Consider the following 23,307-nt stretch of genomic DNA (forward strand, 5'->3'; position numbering starts at 1 on the left):
CCCAGCCACTCTAGGGAAGAGCCTGTCCGAGGAGATAGCAAGTGTCCAGGCTCTGGACACTGCATGATCTGCCAGCAAGCCAGTGAGGCTGGACTGGAGAGAGCAGAGTATAGTGATGAGGTCACAGAGACAGGCTGGCAATTGGGGAGGAGAGCCTGGGAGGAGTAGGGTTGATATTGTAAGAATCATGGGAAGCCACTGGAATCTTTAAAGCAGGAAAGTAATATGGTCTGATACACACTTTAAAAATGTAACTTTGGACCAGCTCTGTAGCGCGGTGGTAAAGGGAGTCAGATCCTATGTGGCTGACAATGGTTCAAATCCTGTCCCTGGAGGTTTGAAAAACATGGCCATGCATGCCCAAAGTCCTGAGAGAAGGGACTGTGGTATGGCCATCCCCCTGGGGGATGATTTCTTACTTTCCCTTCTCTCTGTCTCTCTGCCAAGTGCTTGTGCCCTATGGCAAAAATTTAAAAAAAGAGAAAATAGATGTACAATCTTGTTTTGCTTAACAAGGATATAACCTGAGAAATGTGCAATCAGACAGATGTGCAAATATCATACAGCGCACTCACAAACCTAATTGGAATAGCCTATTATATACTGAGGCTATATATATGGTATAATCTATTGTCATCTTTAAAACTTTTTTTTTTGTTGGGAACCAGCAGTTAGCGTAATGGCTATGTCGCTGGACTCCCATGTAGTCGACCGTGGTTCCCGTCCCAGACCCGGTGGCTTAAAACTCACACCGGGCGCGTGTGCATGTGTGCCCAAGATCCTGAGAGGAGAATGGAGGAGAAGGGATTGCGGCGTGACCATCCCCTCTGGGGGGTGATTTCTCGCTTTCTGTCTCTCTGTTTCTCTCTGTCTGTCTGGCGAGCGCATGCGCCCTATAGCAAAAACCTCTCAAAAAAATTTTTGTTGTTGTTGTTATTTTTCAGTTTGCTGTAGGGCATATGTGTTTACCAGAGAGACAGAGAGAAAACAGGAAAGTGAAGAAGCAATCCGCCAGGTCTGGGACTTGAACCATGGTTGACCTTGGGGGATCCAGTGCCTTTACTACTACGCCACCTGCTGGCTCCACCTATTGTTCTCTTAAGGGACTCCTGTCATATATACATTCTGACATGGACTGAAACATTGTTATACAGTGCTGTGTATTTGTGTATATACACATAAACATGTATCTGCAAACAACAACAAAAATTCACCTCTTACAGTATCATTATTATTATTAACCATTGTTAAATTTTTACATAGAGCCTTCTAAATTAAAGTGTTACATATTGGATAGTTGAAATGAAATAAAATTCAAACTGTGGTCACCAGATGGGATCCAGCTTCTCTTGAGCAACATACTACCTTTGAACCACAGATCTGACCCAAGGCTCACTCTCTCTCTCTTTTTTTAACCCACATGTATCACTGCAGCATCCAGTTTCCATTCACAAAGAAAAAGCTCCAGCCCATCTTTTAATTTTTTTTTTTTTTGGAGAGGTTTTTGCTATAGGGGATGTGCACTCACCAGACAGACAGAGACATAGAGAGAACTCACCCTCCAGGGGGGATGGCCATGCCACAATCCCTTCTCCTCCATTCTCTTCTCTGAGATCTTGGGCACACATGCACACGCGCCCGGCGAGTTTAAGCCACTGGGGTCCAGGACTCAAACCGCAGTTGACTACATAGGAGTCCAGCAACATAGCCATTACGCTAACTGTTGGTCCCTCATCTTTTAATTTTTTTGAAAAGCTCCTGATATTACAGAACTAAACTGAAATTATTAATATTCCACTCTTAAAATTTTGTGACAGAAAAATTCATGAACAAAAAACAAAACAAAACAGGGTGAAACTTTTAAAGCTAAATATGGATCTCAGCATTAGCAGCTGAAAAGAGAAAGGAATTAAAACATTTTAATTAAAAAATCATGAGTGGATGATAAAGTGTTTAGAAATTGAAAATTTACAGGGGCCAGCATGTGGTGTGGTGGCTAAAGGCGCTGGACTCCCACATGGCCAACTGCAGTTCAAGTCCTGAACCTGGTGGCTTGCTTTCTCACTTTCCCTCTCTTTCTCTGTCTCTCTCTGATCAAACTGAAAAATAGTAATAATAATAATGATGATGATAAATAAAATTAAATAAAATAATTCTTAAAAAAGAAGTTGAAAATTTACAAACTATTTAAAACCTGAAATCGCTGACTCTTCAGAAACTACACAGATGGATCATGGGTGGTGGTGAACAGCATAAAGGGATTATGGCTGAATCTGCATTGTTCTAGCTGCTCCCCATGCCACCCATCTCCGAGGAAAGCCTGACATTGATTAGATACTGAGCCAGGCTAGTGCTGGCATCAAATCCAATGATGGTAACCTGCCCATCTGTGGATCCTTCCACAGGGTTCACAATTTTGATCTACGCCCCAGACATCTGATGGATCTCATTGATTTTGGCACCTTGATGCCTGATGATGCAGCCAATCAAATAATTTGGAATGGCGAGTTCATGTGAAGTAGTCTGAGCAGATGCATCCAAACCTGCCCAATAGCCCTTTCACCTCTAGAGAGCTGGATTCAATGCCACTGAGTCTGGGGTTGCCATGAGTCATAGGAAAATGAGACTGTTGCATTGCCAACTGGAGCAGCTTGGTCAAATCTGGCTGTAGAATGACATACTGTCCTTGAATGGTATAGGCCTCTTGAGGTGGTCCCTCTAGGTCATTGTTGAGGCACACGGTCGGGATGGTGTGGGGAAAGCTTGCACTATCGCTGCCCACACAGGACCTGTCCTGACCACTTGCAAAGATGACTGGAGAACTGGACGGCTTGTGGGTACAGGATGGTCATACCCTTTGGGGGGACTCCAACATGACCACGCAGATCTGTTTGACACACTCAGTGATGGGTTGTGGAATGCCAGCAATAGTGATGGCCTGCTGAGTTGGGGAGCATATCCCCTGCCATCTGGACCTGAGCCCCTGTATACTCTCGAATTTCCTTAATCTTGCCAGCACCACCTTTTCCAGTGAGAGAGCCACACTGACTAGCAGGGGCCATCACCCTCAGCGTAGGGGTCTACTGACAGCTGAGCTACTGGTCATAGAGCCGCTAATGTCCTCTTCCAGTTTGTCAGTGATCATAGCAAAAGCTTTGAAGATGGCATTAATAGGTCGAGCCAAAGTGATTATTCTCTCAGGGCAGTTCCCTTCTGACATGTTGATACGTGCACCACTCTCCTCGGCATCAACCAATTCTCCTTTCTTTGTGATGATACTGCCAACTTCCTTGCCATGCATAAGTAGCTGGATGGTGAGAGTGACATTTAATCCACCTTCAAGCACACTGGTGTCCATGTCTAGCAGTGTTTTGGGAAGCTGGACTTGGAGTGGCCAAGCTTTTGGTCACTGGTGGGGGTGAAACCCCAAAACTGCAGGTGCAAGGCCACTGGGGGGGGAAAGGGGAGCGGGCGGGAGGGGAAGAGCCCAGGTGGAACAATTGGGCAGGCAAAGGAGGAAGAAGGAAAGAGACCCTGTGGCAAGCGGGAGAGGGTGCAAGCTCCAGCTGCTGCCTCTGCTGGTGTGGACCCAAGGCTCTATTTAAAAAAAAAAAAGGGGGGGGGAGGCAAGCCGGGGGCATGGTAGTTGGGGCACTGGACTCCCATGTGGCCCACCACTGAGTCCTGGACCTGGTGGCTTGCTTTCTTTTTCCCTTTTTCTCTCTGTGCTCTCTGGTTAATTTTTTAAAAAAAATCTTCAAAACCAACAATCTTCTGTCATTCTGTTTTGGTGGAGGAGATGAGAAATGCTGGGTTTCATTTCTGGCATGTAACTGAAAGCTGTGGATGACTTATGTGGAAAACAGCATGTTTACCATCTCCTTTTCTGTTGTAGTGCTGGTGGGGATGTGCACATCGAGCCCCAGTATAGACAGTTCCCCCAGCTGACCAGATACCAGGTGATCCTGGGTGAGGTCTTCAGTGGGACCATGTGGTTCTGGATTCTCTGGCGCCTGTGGCATGACTCAGACGCTGTGCTGGTAAGTGCAGAATAGTGCTTGTCCTTTTGGGAAAGGCGGGGGGAGATAATAGCTCGTTTGTAGACCATTCTTATATCTGGATATCACCACCATGTTGTCTGTTTGTATGCTCAGGAGTCATTATGTTTTTATATTTTGCCAGAGGTCATGTGTGCTTTTTTTCCTTTTAAATTTTGCCAGGAGGGGTGAGAAAGAGAGGGAAAGCAAGAAATTACCCCTCATGGGGCATGGTCATGCCATAATCCCTTCTCTCACATCTCTTCCTCCTTTTGGGCATGCATACACATGCACCTGGAGTGTTTTTCAAGCTGCAGGGTTTAAGACTCAAACTGCATGGTTGGCCATGTGAGATACAATCACCTTAACCAGCTAGCCACAGTTTGGTCCGAAATCCTATTATTTAATGAGACATGTTATCTTCTGATCATTTTTACATGAGGATGTACATTTCGGTGGTCTATCATGTATTTTTAATGAGGTTGTCAGATCTGGAAGAGAGACTATAAACTAATTATTTTACCTTCCAAACTAGTGGTTAGTTGGTAAGGTTCACACTTAAATTCCTTTAAACAATGGATGTCATCTCGTTTGTCCAGAGGCCCAGAGCAGGTTTGGGTGAGATGGATGTGAGCGGATTTGTCTTAAGGAGAGAAGTTAGTTGTTGGTAACTTCCTAAGAGCCTCAATTGAGCTTTTATTACATTTACATAGACTCTGTTCTCCAGGAAATTTTACCTCTAAGGATCTGTGCTTGTCAATCCAGAATTCTTTGTATTTTAGGAAGTTTGGATTTGTTTCCAGGATACGGGGAAACATACAGCATACAAGTTTTGAAAGCGTGAGGTTGCTTGATATCCCATTTCTCTTAGACCTGCTCTGTGCTCTTGTTCCCCACTAATGAGCTGCTTAGATATTGGTGAACTGGCAGCATACTTACTATTTAAAACACTCCTGTTTTTATTTATTTATTTATATTCATATATATATGTATATATATATATATGAAAGAGAGGTTTTTGCTATAGGGTGCGTGCGTGCCCAAGATCCTGAGAGGAGAATGGAGGAGATTGCGGCATGGCCATCCCCCCGGGGGGTGATTTCTCGCTTTCTGTCTCTCTGTCTCTGTCTGTCTGGTGAGCACACGCGCCCGATAGCAAAAACCTCTCTCTCAAAAAAAAAGAAACTAGAAATGGAAAATTATTGACGATAACATGCATGATTAAGCCACCATGCAGTATGTTCTGGATGGGAAATCATATTTTGTATGTTGTGACGATGCTTAGGGAATAAATGTAAGTTAATTAATTAAAAGAATGTTTTAGAAAAATAATTAAAAGCTTATGGAAATATGTGTAATGGGAAAACTATGTATGAATTTCAAAAAGGTTCTTTTTTTTTTTTTTGGAGAGGTTTTCGCTATAGGGCGCGTGCGCTCGCCAGACAGACAGAGAGAGACATAGAGACAGAAAGCAAGAAATCACCCCCCGGGGGGATGGTCACGTCGCAATCCCTTCTCCTTCATTCTCCTCTCGGGATCTTGGGCACGCACGCACACGCGCCCAGCGTGAGTTCTAAGCCACCGGGTCTGGGACGCGAACTGCAGTCGACTACGTGGGAGTCCAGCGACATAGCCATTACGCTAACTGCTGGTTCCCAAAAAGTTTTTGTACCAAAATAAACTCATACTTTATTGTAAAAAATAACATAAAAATAAAACACTCCTGTTTAATTGGAGGTCAGTTGTCAGGAGTATATATAGTGGTTAGGTGTGACATGATGCAGCCAGATAGACCTTGAGATCAGAACTGAAGATGATGAAGTCCATCTGAGATTTCCAGAACTCACAGAAGTAAAAACAGAAGTTTGAAATGTTTTTTTTTTGTTGGGACTTGAAGACATTATTGAGATGTGGGCTATCTTTGCAATCTGCTGCCTCCATTCTCCCTATCATCCATCACAAACATACTGTGGGCTTAGGCTGGTACTTCCGAGATGCGGGGACTTTCAAAATTCAGGCCACTGCCCACAGTGAACAGATTGAACAGCTGAACAGTAGTTGAAGTAGAATTTGTTCCTGTGGTATGTCAAGGCTGTGTATATGGCAGTTAGCCTTATCTTGTTTTCCTTCTTCCAAGATTTCTTTTAGGATTTGATTAGTTGCATGGAGTATGGGTTTTTGACTTTTTTCTTTTAAATGGTTGTCACCAGGGTCACTTCCCATATCCAGATCCTTCCCAGTGGACAGATGAAGAATTAGGTATCCTCCCTGATGATGAAGACTAAAAGCACAGACTCAACTCTTTACAAGGGGGTATGCCCCAAGTTCCAATTTTTTTTTTTTGAAAGTCGCATTTATCTTGTGACAAACACTTGTTTGGACTTTGATAGTCTTGAAGAAATGGAATGTTCTAATAGCATGAGACACAATGAACTATGTCATGTGTCTAATTTCTGCCTTAGTTTCACATTTGCTGCCCCTGACCCCTTGGTCTCATTTTTTTTTTTTGGAGAGGTTTTTGCTATTGGGTGCGTGCACTCACCAGAAAGACAGAGACAGACAGAGAGATAGAAAGCGAGAAATCACCCCCCAGGGGGAATGGCCGTGCCGCAATCCCTTCTCCTCCAGGGATCTTGGGCATGCATGCACACATGCCTGGCATGAGTTTAAGCCACTGGGTCTGGGACTTGAACCGCAATTGACTACATGGAAGTCCAGCGACATAGCCATTACGGCAAATGCTGGTCTCTCATTTTCTTTTCATCATATATTTTAATAAATGATTTCTTCCTAAGTTAGGTCACAGTTAGGGTCTCATTTACCCATCCATGTTCAGGAATATGGTGGTGAACAAGACAGATAAGGAGCTTACAGTATATAGTTGCTAAAACAGTGACATACTTCTCAGCCTTTAAATAGAAACATCCAGCATACTAGAATGTTACCATGTAGAACTGTATGGAAATTAACTTTTTAAATAGTAAAAGTTTATAGTCTTTTCATTTCCCAGGTTAGGGAGTGAAGAATTTTTCCTCTTTCAAAAGGAAGGTGGTAGGAAGAAGATTCACTTTCTCCACAGAGCCTTCAGGGGTTAAGACATTGCCATTTAACATGTTTTAAAATAAATTATTGCACTTAATAATCACTATCGTTCAAAATGCTTGGGAAGTTGCATTAGAATAGGAAGCATTAGGACCAGCAGATGGCATAATGGCTACATCACTGGACTCCCGCATTGTCAACTGTGGTTCAAGTCCCAGACTCGGCAGCTTAAACTCACATTGGGAACGTGTGCGTGTGTGCCCAAGATCCTGAGAGGAGAATGGAGAATTGCAGAGTGTTCATCCCCTCTAAAGCAAAAACCTCTAAAAAAAAAAAAAAAAAAAAAAAAAGAATAGGAAGCATTAAATGATAGTTAAGAGTTCCCATTCACATATATTATTTCCATTATAATATGAATTGGCATTTCCATTATAATATTAATTAGCAGTAGCTTATTGACATGAAAATTAGAAGAGTTTTGGTGGGCTGTAGGAAGGAGCATGAGATAAAATTGCATTAAACAGCGAGCAGTGAAGCTATAGTACAGTGTATTTTGTGTCTGGCTTTGTTTAGGAACTTTCAGAAGTCCCAGTCCTTACCAGGCCCCCTCCTTCCTCTGTATTGACATGTCTTCCAATACTAATCACTGGACTGTTTTTTTTTTTTTTTTTTTTTTTTAAATCACTGGACTGTTGACAGGAAGGGTGCTTTTGCTTCTGTCCTCTACAGGGCCGCTCACATGATCAATGCTCAGTAAATGCTTAAATAATTGAATAAACATGAGTTATGGATGTTTTCTATTACATTTTGAATATAAAAGTACTTAAAGCTTTCTGCTTTTGTTTTCCTGCAGGAACCAGGTGAGAATTTCAAGAAGTTATGGACTTCATGTCTTACATTAAAGTTTTAAATTAAAGCGGTTTGTTCACGAATGAAGAACTGAGTTGTGACTGTTTCTGATAAAGACAGCCATCCTTTGTGGATTATTTCTTGTATTCATCTGTGCTGCTAAGTGGTTTACATGCCTCTCAGCTGTCCTCTTGGGTACTCCCTGATGTAGATAGGTGTTAACTCCCTTTAGCAATGAGGACATCAAGGATCAAGGAGATGAATTACTGCTAGCATCACACACTGGTAAGTAATGAGGTCAGGTCTTTGTTCAGAGCTGACGCTTACCTACAGTGCTGTCTTGCCTCTTTAGCCATGTGTATGTACATTGACAGTTAATGTGGATTCTTGCCGAGTATGGAGACATCAGAAGTCAGTGTGGTCCACTTACTGTTTAAGTACCTCCCGTGAGCTGAGCATTGTGTAGAGTGTTAACCATTCATGTAATGCCTAAATTACACTTCTGCCTAGGAAATCTTAGGGCCGGAGGAATGGGAGACAAGAGTTTGCTGAAACTGATTCCTATGGAGAAGACTTTAGTGGGGTTATCATACTTGAGTTCACTGTTGTAGATTCTGCTCTTCCCAAAAAATCTTAATTAGGGGACCAGCAGATGGCATAATGGTTACATTGCTGGACTCCCATATAGTTGACTGTAGTTTGAGTCCTGGACCCAGCAGCTTAAAACTCATACCTGGTGCATGTGCGTGTGTGCCCAGGATTCCAAGAGAATGGAAGAGAAGGCATTATGAGGTGGTCATTCCTCCAGCAGGGTGATTTCTTGCTTTCTCTCTTCCCCTGGCAAATGCACATGCCTTATAGCAAAAATCTAAAAAAAAAGAAAAAAAACTATTGGGGAGCAAGTAGGTGGCGTGGTGGTTAAATCTGCGTGGCTCGAGTGCTGAATTTGGCAGCTTGAAAATCATGCTGGGCTATGTATTCCTAAATGGAGACTGGAAAAGGGACTGCAGTGTAGCCATCCCTGCTAGTGGGGGCTGGAGAGAGGTGAGTTCTTTCTCACTTTCCCTCTCTCCAAAAAACTAAACTAGCTAAAAATACTAAAAGGCAAACAACAGTTTATTGGTATATTGGGGTTGGAGAGAAAAACAAAAATGAGACCTACAAAGTATAAAAATCTGGTGGCTTGTAAAGCCCTTAAATACTTTTTTAAAATAGAATTTATTTAATTTTATCATTATTTTAAAATTTTGCTACAGGGTATGTGTACTCACCAGAGACAGAGAGAGAGGGTGGGTGGGAGACAAAAAGCAGTCAGGTCTGGGACTTGAACCACAGTTGGCCATGTAGGAATCCAGTGCCTTAACCAGCACACTACCTGCAGGCCCCCTTAGGTATCTCTTTATTGGCTGAGACAGCTCACGCTTACACAGATGAGTTAAGACAAAACCAGGGAAATGTCTTCCATACCCCTTGCAATGGGCATAGGACTTTGGGCCTGGCAGTGGGGGAGGAGGCAACTGTTCCACTCACGTCAGCTTTTGCTGCCACTGTGCCCACTGTGACAACTGAAGAGAGCCAAAGGGAATGGAAACCCAACGACAAAGAATCACATTGTATCACACAGGCTTTAAAACCTGCCAAAGGTTGCTAACTGTATTTAACATAAAGTGTGGGTCAGCCTGTGGCCTGGTAGTGAAGGGAGCTAGATCTCATATGGCTGGCTGGTTTGTGCTTATGTCTGCCCCAGATCCCAACAAGATGACGGAGTGAAGGGACTGCCACAAGACCATGGCTCTTTTGGGGGTGCTTTCTCCCTCTCCCTCCTTGTCTTTTGGTGAGCACACAAGCACTCTATGGCAAGAAAAAAAATTTTAAAAAGGGAAAAGGCTGGAGGCTGTTGTGGCTTCCACATATTATAAAATCTTCTCTCTGCTTGAGGCATGTGACCTACAAGTGGATACTGGAAAGTGGAATGAGCCTCTACCGTGTGTGGGGAAATACTTCGCCTCTACCGTGCGTGGGAAAATACTTCAGTGGGAGAGGGTTCCAGAGAGATGCTGAATACAACATTTGACCTATATGGCAAGAGATAGTTAAAAGAAATAGTTTACTTAGGCTCTGGAGTCAGATTTGCTGGGTCTGACTCAACTTTACCATTTTCTTGCTGAGCCTGAGCAAAGCGCTTATTTTGAACTGTGCCTCAATTTCCTCATTCAGAAAACAGATTAAATGAGTTAACAATGTAAAGCTCTTAGAACTACATCCAGCACGAAGGAAATGCCAAGTGGAAGCAATTGTTTCTAGACCACTGGGTCTAAGCTAAGTTTATATGACCCTGGAATCTTCGTTTAATTTTAATAGAAAAACCTCCATATGGAGAAAGACTTAAGCTGTAAACAAATATTCCAACAAACACACCCCTTTCCGGTCAAAAAACAAACTAAAGCAGGACAGATTTATGTTACTGCTTCTCTCTTCCTGATGAGTAGCTTAAAGTACAAAGTAAGTGGAGAGATGTGCGTCTGTAAACGAAGAGAAATGGTGAAGGTATTGTTGATGGCAACACATCATTTTTAGCACACATTTGTAACTTGACTAGTTTGCTATAGAACCTTTAACGTAAATACCATAATTGTCTAATAAAGTTATGAGATGAGAGGTACTATCTAAAGAACACCTTATATCCATGTCATTGGAAGATACATCCTGATTCTATTTGTCCCTAGAACTATTTTCTAGTAGAAGCAGGGGGCCCTCCTGCCTGCTGTCAGTCTCATCAGGAACATCAAGGGACACCAGTGTGCAGAGTTCAAGGAAACTGGGAGCAGCCTGAGCTGTGGAGGCAGGGCTTTTGCCTTTTATCACCTGCACTAAGCTGTAGCTTACCTGATTGGTGAAGACAGCAGGGACAAGTGGAGTCTGCTTAGCACAACATCCATTTCCAGCTACAAATTTCACTGTCATGAAGCAACACCCATTTCTAACCAAATTTCATTACAATCATGACCCCAGACAGGAAGTCCAATTAACATAGCCTTTGATAAAAATTTCAGTAGTAGTATGGTAGAGTTCTTGCATCCATAATCCTAGCCTAAATTTTAAGGAAAACCTCTTACATAGTATTAATACATTCTTAAAAATAAGGCCATAATTACTCCATTGTATTCATGTATGGGGGTTATTCAAAAAACAAGTTTCTAGAGGCTAGCAGGTGGTGTGATTAAGGCACTAGGCTCTCACATGGCCAACCGTGGACCTGGTGGCTTCGCTTTCTCACTCCCTGCCCTCCCATCTCTCTGGTCAAATTATAAATAAATGAAATAAACCATTCCTTAAAAAACAAAAGTTTCTGTAATATACAATTCATTTTCTAGAGGAGAAAACTACAGTGCAAGGCTGGCCCCATAGCCTAGTGGTTAAGCAAATCAGGTTCCTTATGGATGACAGTGGTTCCAATCCCAGCCCTTAGTGACTTGAGAAAACATGCCAGATCCATGTGCATGTGTGCCCCAAGTTTTGACAGGATGGATTAATGGGGAAGAGACTGCAGCACACCTCACCGGGGGGATGCTTTCTTTTCCTATCTCATCCTGTCAAGCACATGGGCCCTTTTGCAATGAAAAAACCCCAAAATTATAGTTAAGAAAAAAAACTTGACAGAATTGTATGGTTAGGGAAGAGCACGAGGGCACGAGGACCAGAAGCCAGACTCTTCAAACATGGGTCCTCTTGAAGCCTTTTGTTCTTTGTATTCTTATACATAGCCTTTCCAGATGAATTTTTAAAGCTGTTTACCTTTCTTCTGGAGATGTTATACAGTGACTTGCTGTATTCTGTCTGAAGACTTATGAGGTGTTTTCAAACTTCTGATCATGAATTCACATGCATGAAATCAATTTACTGGTATAACCAGCATTTAAAAAAATGAAGTAGGGGTTGGGCCCCAAAGTACAGCAGTGAAACCTGTGCATAAAAAGTTGGATCCCGGGACACAAAAACAGATGATTATCTGATAATAACGTGTACAGTACCTTCAACTGAACTGGGGTGAAGTGTATTCGTGCTAGGTAAATTCACTTTACAAGCCAAGTGATGTATAGTGACTGAATATATAAAATAAAATTAAAATTAAAAAAAAAAGCTGGATCTGACATGGTGGACTGTGAATCTGTGTAAAAAACACAGCAGGTGCACATGTATGTCCCCAGTCTCAATGGGATAGAGAAATGGAGGAAAAACGACCGTGCCATGACTATGCTCCATTGGGAGTTGCTTTCTCGCTTGCTCTCTGGGGAGCGTATGTGCCCTCTGGCAGTAAGAAAAATTTAAAAATGAAGTAGTGCATAGTTGACTACTTCATGCATTCTAAGTTGTGTCAAAACAGTTTGAAAAAATACAGTTCTCATGTGAATTTCTGAAAAAATACAGTTCTCATGTGAATTTCTAAGTTTTGTTTTGTTACAGGCACGTGTGCTCAATCAGAGGCGGAGAGACAAGACAGGGAAAGTGAGAAATCATCCCACAGGGAGGATGGCCATGTCACAGTCTCTTCTCTTCCAGTCTCTTCCCAGGATTTTGGGCACACACGTACATACACCAAATGTGATTTTCAAGTTGCTGTGTCCAGAACTCGAACCATGCAGCTGTTCATGTAGTATCCAGTGTCTTGACCTCCACGCCACCTGCTGGTCACAAGATAAACTTTTAAAATGACTAAATTAGAGCACATACTTCAATGGGAACAACAGGGAGGAGAGTAGTCAACTGAAACTAAAGATACACCTTGAGGGTCAACACCAATACCTGACAAAAGACTGTTACCACTACAAGATCTTCAGTTTATATAATGTGCCAGGCACGAATCTTGACAACCTTACAAATTCTACTCACCAAGTGGTAATCAACATTATGTATGAGACAAAATGTATAGTTCTCAGTCCCTCTGTTATTTGAACTAACTGCCAAAGCCGCTGCCTTTGAATGTAGTGGGACAGGAAAAATAATACTCGATAAAGACTTCTTCATGCAGTCAATCTTTATTATAGCAATATTCGCATATTCACATCAAGTACGTAGAACTTTTTTTGCCTTTTATATAATACAGTTTTTAAATAACTTTACACAGAAATAAATTTCTTCAATCTGAATTTCAGCTATCTTTTTAAAATTTAATTCTCCATGCTTTCTATCCAAACTGAACAATATTTTCCATTATACAAATTTACATGAGAAAAACTCCAAAGTACAAATGAAGGGACCTGAGCAGGAAAGAGAACCAAAGTATCAGGAAGTGGGTATGGGGAAGAATTAAAAAAAAGTCAAGCAAACAGGATTAAGGGACAAGAGAGAGACATCATCCATTTGACTGAAAATAAATGTCTTTTTTCATGAATTGAAAAATAAGCTTTAAAAATAGTTACTCCATTGTAATTTTTGCAAAGCAGGTATAGAGAGGTCTGTGGACAATTAAAAAGTCCCTATCTTTTCACTGGGCAAAACCCCAGACTCCATGAGAACCTTTTCAATGCTTGAGTGGAACCGAAGTAAACTAAGCCCAAACCTCTGGCAGTAACAAAGAGGAATGTGTATCTGAATGTCGCCACAAGGTTTGGAGTGCTGAAAAAGCGCCATTTATTAATTCACTGCAGTTCAAACATTAAGTATTTCCCTTCCTTCTCCTGTACAGACTTGTCCTCAAACCAAGGAGTACATGAAAGGGGTGAAATTCCATTTTATTGGTCTAAACCAAAGAGCAATCACAAATATTGAATAAAATTCAGAGACATAATGTTGAGGATGGTAAAATTCGACCCCCTGATGAGCTGTATCATCCTGGCTTAGGAGAAGTAGCATTTGCTGAGTGAGGGAAAGATCAGATGTACAAGCAAAAAAGGAGATTACCACAAATACATATCACTGTGATACAGTCTTCCAATCAGGCGGTATAGCGAGGTGGCCAAACCAAGACTGTACCACGTGGCACATCCAAAGGAACAGCGGGCCCAGTGAATGCACTTTCAAATGAAAAAAGGAAATGGTACAGCACGCACGCGCGTGCACACACACACACACCTGTATGTAAACTAATGTAACATGAAGATAAATAAGACACAAAGGTTAGCCACCTGTGTTGGTAATTAACATGAATAAAAAGGCGTTATATGTTTACACAGCTGGTTTTACTCAGCTATGGTACATACAAATGTATTAGGAAGGAATGATAAACTGTTCACAGCTTAGAATATAAAGCACACTTATTGCACTCTTACATTTCATTTCAATTATAGTTTATTTCCCACCCACATAAAATTTTCCCTCTCTAGACTTACTCTCCCACTTTCATTTGGCCCACTGCTCTACATCTGTGCCTGGCCTGTGAGCCTGTTGCTTACGCTAGTTTGCAGTTTTCTCCTATGTAATCCATACTCCACCAAAACATGTAAGGCTTATTAACACACAAATGCAACACAGGGTGACTTTCAAAACAAAACCAGGATTAAGTAGAAGCAACTTACTCAACATCCTCACCCCATCCCTGTAAACAGACACTTCCTTTGCCACATTTCTGTGTGCATTCTGCCCAACCCCGCAGCACACATGCTGTAGATGAGAACCAGTGGTGTAGCAGCTGCATCGTGTACTCGGCCTGCCAGGAGAAGCAGACGGTTTGCACAAAAATAGCTTTTATACTAACAGATAAACATATTGCAGTTCTGTTTTGAAAAGAGAACTTCAATCTATAGAATTCTTTTTAAAAAATGCACAAGAAATGGATACTGGCTGTGTCCTCATGTGCAACTACTAGTTACGTTGTCACAATCAGTCAAAACAGCTTAATAAAAATAAACATTTTAGTGAAGCTGATTTAGTAATTAATAAAATATAACAACTGAAGTTGTGAATGATGAAATAAAGGATCTACTTTAATCACTTCATTGAGGTGAGCACTTACTATCCCGATGGGTTTTTTCTTTTTTTTTTTAAAGCACTGCTACTTTAAGGTTTTAGAATTTTAGTTTCTGTTTTTCCACCTTAAAAGTACCTGATAGAACTTGTTAATTATTCTTTCCACACTTAACAAAAATTAGGACTGCATTTTAATTTAAATGTCCCTGCCCAGACAGAAGTACAAATAGATTACTGGAAAACAATAAAACAAAGCTTACTGTCAAAAGTATTGGTATTAAAAAAACATCTAACCAGTATTTTCAGTTTTACTAGAGCACAGATCATGAATACACTGGCCACCCCCTATGGCCAATCTACAAACCATCATCTCTGTAGGCAGAGATGCCACTACCCTCCTTGGGGACTCAACTACACCTGGGCACGAGGAAACCAGCTCAGAAAAAGGTGTCAAGAATGTGCTGGAGAGACGATACACTGTCTTTCTGCAGGTGGTGAGGAACGAAACAAGATACAAGAACCATTATGTCCAGTTTTACACCCACTGGCCAGGCATTCTCATGAAGGATGCCTTCAGAGACCTGCCCGTCTCAAGTGCACCAGAGCGGGGTTAGTAGCCCACCCAGTTCAGCTTCATTTGCAAACTAGTCCTGGGAGGCAGGTTTACATTTCAAACTGGAAAACCAGTGTCAAGACTGACAGAAGTAGTCTGGAGACTGAGAAAGACAAATTCCATCCTCTATTTGAATCCCCTCCTTTTCTCCGATACACAGGATTGCTGCCCAGCATACAGTACATTGACCCTAAACTACAGCAATTCTTTTTTTAATGTCTGTCAAACATTTCTGCTGTATAAAAGTTCCACGCTTTGAAGAACCTATGGGAGTAGAAAAAGTTTCTCTAGAAATGTCATTGAACTATATTTTCAGCCTAGTTGCTCTATGCAATAAATATATCTGACTACACTAGGGATTATGTGCTTTAAAAAAATAATTTTGTTCACTGAAAATTTACCTGTGTGTTTCCTCATTTTTAAAATGTGAATTTGGCTATAAACTCTTTAGTGCATTTATCTTCGCAGTCTAGACTGCACTCTAAAAAATTTAACAACAGCTGAGTTGAACCAGAGTGGCTGCTCTCTTCACAAATCGCTGATTCCTGCTGAAATTTTAGCTTTTTTATTGCATCATGAAGGCACAGTAAGATCATTTGGCAAATTGTCAAGATATTTTTCTAGAGCCTCACCTACACCATTTCAACGTATGACCTTGTCCCTTCTTCGCTGTTCATACTCACATTAAATTTCCCATCTCTGGCTATGTTTTTTTTTTCTTTTTTGATAGCCTAATGGTTGGAATCTGCTACTCTCAAGGTGTTGATATTCTAGTACTAACAATGCCAACTTGGATGAAGAAGAGAATCTTGCAAAGAGGGTAATCACTTTACCCTCTCAGCTGGGCAGTCTCTCTCGATGGCTATCTGCATGTGACAAAGCTGTGGCTAACTCATTATGAAGATGTGCTGTCTTGCCAAGCCTACTGAAAATTAAAATGGTATCACTGAAGTGAAGTGATACCATAACTAATTTCATACAACTGACGGAAAGGATAAGATTCTGAAATGTACCCCTAAACAGATTCTGGCACCACTTGCAACAACATTCAGATATTCTGAGCTACGCATTTTTTATAGTATTACTGCTTAACTGTATAATGCCCTTTAGGACAAAATGAGAGTGCTCAAATACCAGTACACATAAAAGTTAAAATCATCAATCATCTTCATGTTCTAGAGCTCCCAACTTTTTGTATTTTAAAGTAAGAAACTATTCATTACCTCATCCAGAGGAGGTAGTTTTTTGAAGAGGTCACCGGGACCCTGCAATGTGTTTCAAACTAAAGCTAAATGATAGGTTTGCAAGAGGCTGGCAAGGTGGATGAGTGGAGAGTGGGGCCAGGTGGGATCTGAGAAGGGGTGTGCAGCAGTTGGGCAGTGCCTGATGAACACAAGAGAACACTGGGTGATACAGGAGCAGTGATGGCACCAAACGCAAATCTAGGAAATATTTACAAAGGTTCAGATTGACAGTGCCAAAGGCTTGAATTATTTATTTCTGTAATGTTCTTCTCCAACACCGACATAAATATACACATAAAATTTATATGCAGGTTATCTTCCAAGATGCCCCAGCACATCCTACCAGATCTCAATTACAATCAGGGATGGGATGTTCAGGAACCAGAATTTGACAGCTAGACAGAATCTTCTTTTAAGATGCACAAAAAGATGAACAATCACACTGGGCTTTCTATCCACAAATTGCTTTTATAACTACTTTTTTGGTCAGTATAATTTCAGTGACAAAAACCTAGTTCCTAGATTATAGTCTGATGATGAAAAAAAGTCCATCAGGAATACTATAAATTTAACAACAATCCTTTAGAGTTGCTCTGAAAGTTTTCTGAAGGCTTCACCTCTCCCTATTAAAAATAAAATACCCTACACAAAAGGCACTGCAGCCACTTTACAGACAAGACTGATTGATGCTACCTTACAAGATGATCAGCGAAGCAGCCACATACTGTCTATACTTACGTACTTACGTACAAATTACTTATAAAGTGCTTTGTACAAACAAGGATTTCTTTCCTTGTATTTTCTTAGGAGCTCAAGTCTACTTGTAGTCTAAGCATCAAAACATAAAGCAAATAAAACTTGAAGGAAATTCCTCTTCATGTCACTTGTAAACTAGAGAAAAAACTATTTGATGGGAAAAAGGAAAGTCTGAACATTTTACTTTTTCCAGGTCTCTACAAAAATCTCTAAATACCCTGAGCCTGGCTTCTGTGCACAGCTTCATTTGCTATCAAGTCTGCTCCCCTCTTTCCAATGAAATTGCAACCTATTCTAAAATGAGAGGAAAACAAGAGTACCACCCTGAATTCTGTTTAGAAAACACGAATGCGAAGCTTCCTTCCTACCCATGCTGGCTGCCGCCCTGTTGAGGTATCCCGGACTGAGGAATGCCTGGCAGGCTGTACCTGCGCGGCAAAACATGAAATGCACTCCTGTTGTTCAAGGCCAGCTTTTTCAACCCAGGGGGACTCAGAGCCACATTTAGTAAAGCGAACACAGCCATGTTGAAAAGCATCTACAAAGACATATTTAAAAAATAAATAAAAATAAATAACCAATGCTCTGTAAAGAGAGGCAGCATTATGCACAGAATCAACATGAATGACTTCTGCTTTTGCATTTCTGAATTTTATAAGAAACTGCTCTGTTCAAATAAGACTTAAAAATACACTAGTTTCAATCTGATTAGTAACTTCAGGATAGTGTCCATTCTAATGGGACAAACTTTTACAAATCCAAGAAATTTTCAGTAGACCTTCCTCTAAATACAGGTATTCATCTAATGGTGGTAAGCTTTCAGTCAGCTAAAGGACTGTGGGGCTAGGAGTTACAATATAAACTTTCAAAATAATAACTTCTAATTTCTCGATTTACTTTAGATCCTATCTAATTTCCTTCAGGTCCTTGGCTACAGCTTGGTTAGGCTAAGTACATCTGATTTAATTTATATACCTAAATCCTAGTCTAGACTCCTGATGAAAGAGGTATTTGCCATTAATAGATCCTGAGTCGCTTTCTTTGATACTACTGTGATTTATACTGTCCTTTAATAAAGGCCAGGGGAAACTAAGACAAGGTTATATTTCCATTTGTGCAAAGATAAGGTTTATGTTCTTAAGACCACAGCAGCTCATTCTATGAAAACAACTGATAACAGGCTTTGCAAACCCTCCCTCAGTCCCAAATCCCTAAAAATTGCTCTATCCTCTCCTTGGGGATCTCAAGTGACAAATTACATAACCTTTTGAAGACCAGGCTTGGGAAAAAAGGAAGAAGGAGAATGAATGGAGACACCACCATTTTTATTTTAGTTGCATATTCTAGATAAAAGACTAGAAAGAGGATGTAGAATGTAATGTAGGAATAAGTTAGAAGAAACAATGAGATTATTAGCAAAGATGTTAGTGTGGATCCAGCAAGTACCATTAATTTAAAAATTATAAAGAATTGTCATTATGCTAAGACTCCCCATATTTAGGTAGAGAAAAGGCTAATGATCTTTCTTGAAAAGTTGTTTATATAACAAAAATATGATTTTCAGGTTATATAATTCTGGTGGGAAGTATTATTTTATTCAACTCAAATCTGAAAACTATTTTCTTTTTAATAAAAAATATAATAGAAGAAACTCAGAAATTAAAACCTGTACCTTACATTTAAATTACATAAATTTCTCACATTCAAAACTGTTACTAAGCAGTTTTGTAGGCTTTTAATTAGACACTGCCACAGCATTTTGTGCCCCAGACAAAGTAGCCATGTAAGTACTTGGTGATTGGAAGAGCTTAGGAGGAAGCTACAAACTGTGTTTTCCTGAGAATTTGCTACATTGTGGAGGGAAAAACCCCCAAGCACTTGTCTTCATTGCTGGACCCAGTGAGAAAAGAAGGCAATGTGTACCGGCACTCTCCAGCCTGCTGGGTTAGGGAAACCCTTAGTGCACAAGGACACAGACGGCCAGACACCCAGACGGTCGGGACAAAGATGCAGCATTTCCTTTTCCTCTATACCAAAATAGCTTCTCCTCACTTCTCATACTCCATTTATATAAAACAGCTTCATTTTGATAAAATTTATCAGACCCCTTGCATCACACAGAAAGGGCATGCTGCATTTTTGTTCCATCCCGCAGAAATTAACCGGTGGTGGCTAGGGAAAAGAGCTCCACAACAAAACCCCAGAACAGGAAAGAGAACGATGCTTGGTGATTGGAAATGCCCATCAGATGATCAGCCACACATTGATCTGGTGGTTAGAGGGCAAAGTTGACTGGCAGATTTTCCATAGCAAATCTCCCAAGCTGTAGCAGCAGTTTCTTTCCATCATGCCTGACCATCAAAAGGTCAGAATTCAGGGTCTCTCCTCTTTCTTGCTGGGAGTGGGCAGACTTGTATGCACGTGGTATTTGTGTTGAAGAAGAAACATTGGCAGCAGAGAATTCTGGTTCCTAAAACACTCTTCCCTCTTTTGTTGGATAGGAAATTCCATTCTGTTCCACACCAGCTTATGCATTGAAAATTCTGTATCTTTAAGAAAAGATTTGAGGAACAGAACTGTGTTGTGATGTTAACAAATCGTACAAACACAAGACTTAAGAAATAAGAGTAGATGCTGCCATGATGGTGTGGCTACTTGAAGGCTGCAAATTCTCCTGTAGAGGGAGGACAAGAGCTAATTTTAAAAAAAGTTATCTCAAATAGCCTAGCGACACAGAATAGCCTCATTTAACCCTCACTGAAAGTTGACTAGTTATATGACTAGCAACATCATAACTAATTTAATAGCAAAACTTGCCAAAACTCATGAAAGAACACAACCTATACAGTATGTCGAATATGGTTCAGCCTCATCAATTAAATATCAAACCTGGAGATAATTTTTCAGCTGAGTTTTATGTGACATGGTTCTGACTGTGCTGCAAACACTTCCAATGAACAAAATTTCTCAGAAACTGTAAAATAGTAATGTTTGTAGAATACTTCCCCCCTGAATTATCAGTTCATTTTCACCTAGCGTATGATGTTATTATAATGTCACTATCAGAAAGGAACAAAGAATTTTCCTAATTTTTAAAAAGATAAAAAATTACGAAGTCAAATGATTTGTCCATATCACATGTCTGAGAGAAGGAAGGAAAATCCTTCATTTTCTCACTAATTTCACTTTTCAAACTATCCAAAAATTAAGTAGCGGTAAATGCCACTGAATGCAATTATTAACATAAGGAATTGGTTAAACCATAAAGTCCCTTTAGGGAACCACACCACTTTAGTTTATTAAATTTGAGGGCTTCAATGCCATGATTTTTTGTCTACCATTTCGTTCATAATATCTACCTGTAACTAAAGGCCAATTCCTATCATATATAGTATAGTTAACTTCTATGGGTTGGTTCATAACTGAAACTATCAGAATTTAGTCAGGCATAACATTACTATTCAACAGTAGCTTCCAAGCAATCATTTATATGAATACATGAATTCATCCAGGAATAGCCTATCCAATTTCTGATTGCTATTAGCCAAGTGGTTGCTAGATAACACTGAATGTCTGAAACAACAGATTTCTAATGGCTGACTGAATCTTTAGCTTTTCATGCTGAAAATACCAGCATTTTATTTTAATGCCTGATACAAACCAGTGTCTCACTGAACATTTACACACATTTGCATATGTGATCTCCATAAAAAGCTTCTGAGGCAGATGCTATTACTTATCCATATTTTACAGATGAGCAAGCTGGGGTTGAGAGTGGTCAAGTAACATGCAGGAGACCACACAGCTAGAGAACTGTAGAGCTGAAATGCAAACCCAGATGCTGACTCCAAAGCCTAGGGGTCTTAATTAGCAAGCCCCTGCACAATTTTTGATTATTAACAATTTGTTTTCCCACTTTGAATCCAACTGCAAATAATCATATTCTCTCTTTCCATCCAAAGACTCTTTTAATGAGCAATTGTCCAAGGTACTGTGAGTAAAAGATCAAGGATGGAGAAAAGAACCATTACTTCATATTTATAGTAAAAAGGATTGGCACTGATCTGAAACAAAAACTCCAAACTAAAACCCTAAATTACTAAGGCCTTGGAGAGTAAAACGTCATGTAGAACACAATCATAGAGGGCTATTATGTTAACACAGACTCTGGAAATACATAAACATTCTCATCATTGCTTATAGTTTGAGTATGTTATGGTTTTAAGGTTTAAGTATTTTAACATATTTCTTTATAATGATTTGCAGCATTCTTTTGAGTAATCACTTATCTCCTAGAATCTAAATCTTATTAAGGGAAGCCAATGTGAAAATAAGGTCTACATAACAGAAATCTTTATAAAAATGGCTAGAATTCATCTAAGGAATAGCAGAAAATGATAAAATCTAACCCAAACCTTATAAACTACATTAAGAAAAAATGAATGTTTTCTGTTCCTTACAAGCAACTAAACATTTCATTTTGTTGAACAGTGTTATCTTCTGCAAATTTAAATACATGCCTTAAAAACATAAACTTGCAAAGAACAAAATCTTATCAATAAACTCCAAATCAAGAACAGAAAACACTAAAGAACATCCTAACATAAGCATACTGCTTCTAATAGAATTCAGTTTTATTTTTATGATCAGACTTTGGGGCCAAGAATTAAAAGAGACAAAAAGGATTAATTGTTCATGACCCATGAAACAAAACTCTTTTCATAAATATCTCTGAAATTGTGGAGAATTTGAAGGAAAAGATCAGAGTAACAGTGTATGGTTCTGCTTTGGGGAAACACACACACACACATACACACAACTTTTCTTTTTTGCGTATCTGGAATCTCTCCTATTCCACCACCCATCACTTTACTTGAAGTAAGAGCCAACTCTACTTGTGTGAAGTTAAGGTGAGACACCTAGATACTGAGTTTTTGGAATTCTTGCTCTATTAACTTAAATAACTAATCAGTCATTTAGAGGCCCTTGCATTCTTTCCTCTCCTTTCTGGTTGAGGATAACCTAAGCTCTGTCTTCCATCTGATGTTATTTAGGAATAGAGCAGAGAATATTTGGGAGGACTTAAAAAAAAAAACCAAAAACACAAAAAAGCATGACCCTATAGTTTTAGACACTTCAAATACCATGGTTTAAAAATATTACTAATTACTTTTTGTTCAAGATTTAAATGTATTTCGATGGCTATTATGCAGGCGTGTGCTACATTAATGACCTCTGAGTCAACAACGGACCGTATATACAACAGTGGCTGTACAAGCAACACAGACTATACCACATTACCGACACGTGCAATAGGCTATACCACATAGGTTTGTGCAAGAACACTATGATGTTCATACAATGATGAAATTGTCTAATGCATTTCTGTCTTGAGCAATGCATGCCTGTACCTGTAATTTAATAAAATCCCTTCAAGATGAAAATATGCTATGAAAATTTTAATAGTTTTTTTCTTTTTTTAGGTTTTTGCCATAGGGTGTGTGCACATACCCAGAATAATTTTCAAGTTGCTGGGTCTGGGACACAAACTGTGCTTGGCCATGTGGAAGTCTAGTGCCTTAATCACCACATCACCTGCTGGCTCCAATAGGCTCTTTCTTTTTTGGGGAGGTAAGAATTATTATTTGTTTTTAAATTTTATTTGTCATTATTATTTATGTTTAATTTGACCAGAGAGAGAGAGAGAAGGAGAAAGTGAGAAAGGAAGTCACCAGGTCCAGGACTCGAACTGCCTCAAAAGGTTATTTTTTACACAAGTGTTATCACTATTTTTTTTAAAAAAAGATTTAATTTGATTAATTATTATTATTTTAGAATTTGACTAGAGAGAGACAGAAAG

General features: G+C 40.0%; 2 protein-coding genes and 1 pseudogene across 3 annotated transcripts in view; 1 reads left to right on the forward strand and 2 right to left on the reverse strand.

The window, feature by feature from the left end:
* Positions 1 to 8,022, forward strand: part of NDUFB2 (NADH:ubiquinone oxidoreductase subunit B2) — a gene marked incomplete at its 5' end in the record, with an annotated part of 10,583 nt that extends 2,561 nt beyond the window's left edge. Inside the window, 3 exon segments of the mRNA XM_027770521.1 lie at positions 3,896 to 4,040; positions 6,248 to 6,350; positions 7,933 to 8,022. Coding sequence (XP_027626322.1) covers positions 3,896 to 4,040; positions 6,248 to 6,322 — 220 coding nt within the window.
* LOC102486813 (poly(rC)-binding protein 2 pseudogene) lies at positions 2,198 to 3,439 on the reverse strand (annotated as a pseudogene).
* A 4,926-nt stretch (positions 8,023 to 12,948) lies between the features above and the next one.
* The window catches only part of BRAF (B-Raf proto-oncogene, serine/threonine kinase), a 183,336-nt gene continuing 172,977 nt past the window's right edge, over positions 12,949 to 23,307 (reverse strand). For both annotated transcript variants that reach the window (XM_027770525.1, XM_027770523.1), the window contains one exon: positions 12,949 to 20,121. In XM_027770525.1, the coding sequence (XP_027626326.1) occupies positions 20,062 to 20,121 (60 nt within the window). In that variant the 3' untranslated portion in view covers positions 12,949 to 20,061. The remainder of the gene's footprint in view (positions 20,122 to 23,307) is intronic.

Source organism: Tupaia chinensis, unplaced genomic scaffold, assembly GCF_000334495.1.
Source record: "Tupaia chinensis unplaced genomic scaffold, TupChi_1.0 Scaffold000140_1, whole genome shotgun sequence".
Taxonomy (NCBI): Eukaryota; Metazoa; Chordata; class Mammalia; order Scandentia; family Tupaiidae; genus Tupaia; species Tupaia belangeri.